General features: G+C 49.7%; 1 protein-coding gene across 1 annotated transcript in view; it reads left to right on the forward strand.

Annotated features, from left to right (window-relative positions):
- Positions 1-5,490, forward strand: part of COLGALT2 (collagen beta(1-O)galactosyltransferase 2) — a gene marked incomplete at its 5' end in the record, with an annotated part of 5,814 nt that extends 324 nt beyond the window's left edge. The window contains 5 exons of the mRNA XM_010019958.1: positions 1,669-1,775; positions 2,579-2,711; positions 3,788-3,915; positions 4,418-4,624; positions 5,089-5,490. Of these exons, the coding sequence (XP_010018260.1) occupies positions 1,669-1,775; positions 2,579-2,711; positions 3,788-3,915; positions 4,418-4,624; positions 5,089-5,365 (852 nt within the window). The remainder of the gene's footprint in view (positions 1-1,668; positions 1,776-2,578; positions 2,712-3,787; positions 3,916-4,417; positions 4,625-5,088) is intronic.
- Between the last annotated feature and the right edge of the window lie 1,531 nt (positions 5,491-7,021).

A 7,021-nucleotide genomic window follows, 5' to 3' on the forward strand; every position in this document is an offset into this window, starting at 1 on the left:
TCTTTCCCTCTGGTGTTTGCTCTAGAGAAACAAGGCCAGCCAGGTCTGTGGGCACTTAGTACCTGCTACGAGAGCCATGTTTAGAAGTGTAGGCTTGGGTACAAGCAAATCTTTGGGCTTCCTGTCTTCAAGGTGTGGATGTTTGAATGCAGCCAGGAGGAGATGGAGAAGTCAGGCTGAAGAGCAGGTTATTTCCCCAATTCTTGTGTGTTTTCTCTACATCCGACTCTGCGGAGCAGCTTGGCAGTCCTTCCATTCTGTGACAAAACATGGTCTTTTGGGAAACCTCTCCTGCTTTCCAGTGGCGGAAGGGAGTGAGTTCTCTTGCCTGAGAGAAACACTGGAGTTGTGGAGCAGCTGTGGGACCCAGGCTCTCAGCTGGGTTCTGGCCCACCCTGGGTATGTCCAGGAGTGATGAAAACTGTGCACGCTGTCTCTTTACTGGGGCAGCTCCTCCCCCTGCCCTTCTTGGTTGCCACATTTTTCTGCTATGGCCTTAAGTAGAAGTGAACTACAAAGACGGTTGCTGACACTGGTAGTGCCCCAAGAAGCGGCAGAAATTCCTCTCCCAGCTCTGCCTGATGTTGTGAAGAGGGCAGGCACTGAGGGGAGAAGGCTGGAGAGGGCTCTGCTGTGCTTTCATTAACCAGTGTCCATGTTATTCAGAGAGCCAGCAGCCCCTGCGTATGCATCTGCCGCAGTGGCAGCGGCACCATGACCAAGGGAGTTGTGGTGATCAGGTGAGCCTTTGTTTTCCTGGTGTATTCTGCTCCATCTGTTGACAGGAATCGTAAAGTCTGAACCTGATTTGGCTCTGTGTGTTTGAGCATCTGTGTTGAGGACACAGCTGGTGGAGGTTTTTTCCATGTTGTCCTTTGCGGCTGCGCTTTATCTATCCCAGTTATTATTTTTGCCTTTGTACTGAGCTGGAATTTGATCTGCTGCTTATTGGGGTGAGGTTTTGCGGCACAGGCTACAAGGCTGCACTTGCCTGCCTGGGACTGAAAATTATCCCTGGCCCTCTGCAGTGTACCTGCAAATGAGGGCTTAAGTCCTCTGCCCTCCACCAGAGAGTCTTGTCTCCTCAAGGCCTGGGTGGAGCCCTGCCCAGACATGTCTGTCCCCAGTCTTGGCTCTCTGCAAGGCTTTCTGCTCTGGCAGAGGTAGCAGTGGGTTTTCCGTGCCTGCAGTAATGACCTAAATCCTTTCTTTACTCTGTGCTCGTACTTGAATTCTGGCCCCACTGATACTCGTAAATACAGGCAGTGGCAGCATTGTGGAGAAACATGTGGGTCAGTGTTCCTCTAGGACTGAGGCTGGAGATGGCCGTGTTACTCTGTGTTTGATATAAATCAAAATATCCTCTATCTTGGTAAGTTATAGACTTTGCTGTGGCTGCTCTCCCCTCAGCTTTATTGACCCTGGAAGAGCAAGTTTCCCCTGTGAGCATCCATAAAAAGTGATTTTAAGGTGGAGAACTGGCCTCTAAGCTTTCAACTCAAAACCAACTCCATTTTTTTGACAAATTCTAAGTAACCTGAATGAAAACAGACCCAGTATTTTCAAAAGATGTGCTTTTCAATGGGGCTGCTGGAGAAGAATGGATCAGGACTCCGTTTTCTTCCTCAGTCCCAAGCTGGGAGGCTGACGTCTTTCTCTTCTACCCAGATTTTCATGATCAATCTGAAGCGCCGGAAAGACAGGCGGGATCGGATGCTGCGGACTCTCTATGAACAGGAGATTGCAGTCAAGATAGTGGAGGCTGTGGATGGAAAGTGAGTTTTGGCTGGGGTTGCTGTTTGCAAGGAGTGGGTTGTGCAGAACTGCTTTAACAGCATCTCCCTGGATGCCCTGACCTGCCTTCTGGCGGGGAAGGGTGGGCTGAGGGGAGAGGTGAATATCACTTTTATCTACCTAGCAGTCTGTTTGGGGCAGGTTTGCTCTCTTTCTTTCTTCTTTTGCACCTAGTCAGTCCCCATGAGAGAAGCAGGGCAGGGTGGTTCAGACTAAGATGAAAATGGGGTTAAAATCTTGCTGATTTCTGTGAACTATAACGCTTGCACACAGTTCAAAGGAGTCAGCAGTGAAAGTGAGAGCAATCGTCTCCTGGGAAGACTGTCCATCCTAGTGCTGCAAAGCTGTTGTGTTACAGCGTTAACCGTTCCAAGTTTGCTCTAAGGTGTGTTAAAACCTTTCTATAATGAGAGATCAAGGCAGAAATTTGGGGTGTGGGAGTTGCAAAAGGCCTCAGGGAGATGGGAACCCACATGCCATCTAGCGGTCTTGAAGGCTTGGGCACCCATCAAGACGTCTTAGGAAAACAGTCTAAGCCAAGCACCTGAGAAGTTGATGGTCCCACAAGAAGTTGTTGGCAGAGTTAAGGCTATGATTTGCCAGCTTGATTTAGAAATGCAAATCAGTAAGTTAATTTTTCTCGGGGTTTTTGAGCAAAACAGGTGCAGGCATTTCTCAAGATACAGGTTTTCTTTGAACATCAGCAGCGTTTTCCATGTTGTGTCTGTGTCTGACTTGAATTCACTTTTCTTTTAAATGGTGATAGATATTTTCTCTTTCTCAGAGCACTTAACACGAGTCAGCTCAAAGCTCTCAGCATCGATATGCTCCCAGGATACCGGGATCCATACTCTTCCAGGCCACTAACCAGAGGAGAGATTGGCTGCTTCCTTAGTCACTATTACATCTGGAAGGAGGTAAGGAGTTTGCGGGTGCAAACCTTGGTGTTCCTGCAGGCAGGTGTTGTGGGTGCAGGAGGAAGGCACACAGCCAGCCCAAGGACGATGCAGGTTTCTGGAAGTGTAGGATGGAACCGTTTTCCTTGGTTTGTAGGGGATCAGGCACGGGCATTTTCTTGAATGCACTATTCAGCTTTCTCATCTCTGCTTTCCATCTGCCAACAGAGCCGAATGGTTTTTTATCAGAATATTTTCATGACTCTGTTTGCAAACCATCCAATAGCCTGCTTGGAGCAAGTTTGTTTCCGGAGAAAGGCGAGAAGGTTTTGAAGAACAAATGGTGTTTACAAAACCTCCTGTTTTTACCTCTTGTTCTGCATGTGGACTGAAGCAAGTTGCAGTGACTCTGCTGACTGGCTTTTTTGAGTTGGCCTGTCGTGAGGATTCTTCATAGGAGGCACCTTTGTTACCTGAGCTAAGAGATCTTGTTTGGGTGGTAGAAGGTTCCATCTGTCCCTGGTCACCTCGGGAGCGATGCTTGAGAGGATCTGGGCTGTGCTGGTCACAGATGCTGGCATTACACAGCCCGACATCAGCGGGAGGGATTATTTCAAGTAAGGTGTGGCGGAGACAGGGAGAAAGAGTTGGTACTGAAAGAAGACTGGGCAATGGCAGTGGTTACTCAGATACAGGCAGCCCTCTGCCTTGGGAGGTGTTAGTTGCAGCACTTGTCGGCAGGGCAGGGCACTGCTCCAAAAGCCTAGAGCCAGCAGGAGTGACTTCAGTGCTGAGAAGTCAGGCAACGCAACAATCGGATGATAATGTGGGAAGCCACATATGCAGGATGTCTTTGCGCATGTGTTCTCCAAGTTGTCGGGGCCAGAGTTTGGATATGCTGGATTGTCTTCCTTCACAGACTTCAGGAACGCTCTCTCCCAAGGAAGAGTTTTCTGAACAGCAGCTTTGGCATCAAAGGCTGCTGCACGTTCCTTTGAGGAGCTGTGGTCACGTGGGATGGTGGCTCTTGGCTCTAGATGGTGCGGCTTCAGATGGGGATGTGCCAGTGGGATTGCTTCTGCACCTTTTGGTTTCAGGTGGTGACCAGAGAACTGGAGAAGACGCTTGTTATTGAGGACGATGTGCGCTTTGAACACCAGTTTAAGAGGAAGCTCATGAAGCTGATGGGTGACGTTGAACAAGCCCAGCTAGACTGGGAGCTTATGTAAGTAACTCAGCCAGCTGGGAACTCCTGGGCACGCAGGGGAGGTCAGCAGTGCCTGCTGTGTCATGGTAGAGATGCAGGTTAGTGCTGGAGTGCAGGGGAAGGTGGCAGCAACTTCTCGGTGGCTCTTGCCATCAGGACAGATCTGCCTTCTGGGCAGGCTGGTGCTGGAAAATCCCTTGGGTACCATTGGTGCCCTTTGTGGGCAGTGTTGCTCGATCTCCACGGTGTCTGGAGATGCTGGTGTGACAGGAACTGACAGAGCTCAGTCCCAAGGTTTGCACCATGTCATGTTGGCTCCCTTATGAAGTCTTTCACAGTTTTACCACCCAGTGGGTTAAGGCTTAATGTGCAGGATAGAAATCTGTGAGCCTGGTCAGGGATTACTTCTTGGATTGCCCCTCTGCCCTTCCTTCATGTCACAAGTCATGAACAGTCTTGTGGTCCTAGTTGCTTCACATTCGCTATGGTTCCAGTTTCCTTGTTTTTTCCACCCTTTAAGCTACATTGGCCGGAAAAGGATGCGAGTGCAAGAGCCTGAGAAAGCCGTTCCCAATGTCATGAATTTGGTGGAAGCTGATTACTCATACTGGACCCTGGGGTACGCAATCTCTTTCCAAGGGGCTCAGAAACTCATTGGAGCTGAGCCTTTTAGCAAGATGCTGCCTGTCGATGAATTTCTGCCAGTCATGTACAACAAGCATCCTGTGTAAGTAGTAAGTCTTTGTTGCTTATGTTGACGTGGGCTGGATCTTGCTAACATCCTTAAGCCAGGTCATGTTGATGTGTCTCTTGTGTAGCCTGGTTGGTGGGAGACAGGGCTACTCATGCTTTTTAGCTCTCTAGAGCAGAGCTGCTGACACAGGTCAAAGGAGGTGACAGACCTGCTGCAAGGGGATATTGTCCACAAGCCCTGAACCAGGTAGGGACTGGTCCTGAGACACTTGGCTCTCTCTGGTAACTAAGGTGTTGGTAGTATAGGTTGTGTGTGGTTGTAAGACAGGAGGTTCTGGCTGTAGAGAGTCAGAATTCTCTACTAGAACTCCACCCAGCAACTACCTCCGCTCCCTGGGATCTGTTTGCTTGGTGGGTTGGCTTGTATCTGTCAGTTGTAAGCGGTGGCAGTGGTGAATGTTCACTCTGTTCCTGGGGTGATTTTTCTCTCCTCTTCAGAGCAAAGTACATGCAGTACTATGAGTCCAGAGACTTGAAAGCCTTTTCAGCAGAACCCCTGCTTGTTTACCCCACGCACTACACAGGGCAGCCAGGCTACCTCAGTGACACAGAGACCTCTACAATCTGGGACAACGAGACTGTGTCAACAGACTGGGACAGAACACACTCCTGGAAATCCCGTCAGCAGGGCAAGATCCACAGCGATGCCCAGAACAAGGATGCTCTGCCTTCCCAGTCATCCTTCAACGCACCGTCCTCCAGGGATGAGCTATGACTGCCCGCTTCCCCTGGGACTCTGTTGACAGCTGAACCTGCCTCACACTTTAGCTTTTCACCCTTGAAAGTTGTAGAGCAGCTCTTCACGTGGCCTCCTTCCCACTGCTTTGAATGGCAAAGCACAGTGGTTGGACCTGCCCACTAACCAAGCCGCTTAGGACTGGGTGGGAGGTGAAGGAGGAAAAGGAACAAGCATTCCAGAGTGGCAGAAAAAAGACAGAGATGCGAACAAAAGCCCTCACAAGCTTTTGTAAAAAAAAAACCCCAGCCTTGAATGACGTCTTTCTGCAGTTTTTCATGCAGAACACTGTATTTATAAAGATTAATATATAGAGGTGTACAAGTGTCAATACCTTTCTGGACAGCTGTAACTGGGCTGCCGTGTAACTATAACTTCTTGTAGGTTTGCAGGCTTTTATAGCCCTGTTCACTGAGAGAAACTGCAGGCAAGCATTTGGCTTACTTGGTTTTTGGTTTTGAAACGGATCCCTGTCAGAATCAGGATGGTTTCCAGAAACGCCGAGTGCTCTGGAGCAGCGCTCCTCTGTAGCCTCTTCTCCCTCATCACATCTCAAAAGAAAACTGCTGCTGCTTCCCCTCCGCAGACTTCAACACTTGCTAGATCCCATCTAAACAGGCCTCCCAGCCCCAAACTGACGTCTTGGTGTGTCTAAAATCTCGGAAGCTGGATGGGAAAGTGCAGGTTGCTGGGTTTCTCTCCGCAGTGCCCGAAGGGAGCACAGGTGGAGTTAGTCCGTGTCATGTCCTGCTTCCTTCCCCCATCTCAGTTTATTTCTTCAGGAAAACAAAGCCCAATGACCTATTTGCAGGCCTGTTTAATTAGGCCATAAAGTCAAGCGTAGGACTTCTAGGAACTTAAAACCTCAACCGTTCATTTACAAACTGCTTGACACTATCCTTATAAAAACAAAGCAACCTACAGAAATGTTAGTGTTGTCAACCGTACTGTTCTCAACAGCCGTGATAGAATTGTGCACTACAGGGCTATTAGGCACAGACCTCAAGCTACAGGCTGCTGTTGCAGCAGCGGGGTTGGTTGGTTCGGTTGGGTTTTGGTGGTGGTGGTGTTTATTTCTTTTATCTGTTTTTAATAATTAGTGATCAGTGTTGTGCTTTCTGCTAAAGAAGACATGTTATTACCTGTCAGCCGGTCTGATAATACATAGAACCTGGTGCAAGATGCGCGGCTGTGTGTATTCTTCATTGGGTGGGAGTAGCCCTGGCAGGGAAGGTCAGCTCGAGAGTTTTGCATCTGTGTCACTCTACCATGGAGTCACTGGCTGTACAAATGAGCCTGTTCCACAGCTGCCAGCTGGAAGCCACGTTCCTTCTGCTGTCCAGGCTGGAGCAGCTGCCCTTCTGTAGTGGAGCCACCGGGCTACCCGGGCCTTAAAGTGCGTCCTGCAGATGCGGTGGGGGGAGGGGCCCGAGGCTGGACGAGGCTGGCACTGACCAACAGGTAAAGCTGCTGTTTGGACACGTCTGCCCCGTCGCCTCCCGTGGGCTGGAGCTGGCCGACGCCGTGCTCTCAGGAACTGATGCTGTCGGTGGAGCTGGTTTGGATGCTCGGGGAGGCCGAGTTTCATTAACTTTGATTTCCCGAAGCAGAGCAGTAGCAGTTTATTAAAAGCAT

Source organism: Nestor notabilis, unplaced genomic scaffold, assembly GCF_000696875.1.
Source record: "Nestor notabilis isolate BGI_N333 unplaced genomic scaffold, ASM69687v1 scaffold10688, whole genome shotgun sequence".
Lineage (NCBI taxonomy): Eukaryota > Metazoa > Chordata > Aves > Psittaciformes > Psittacidae > Nestor > Nestor notabilis.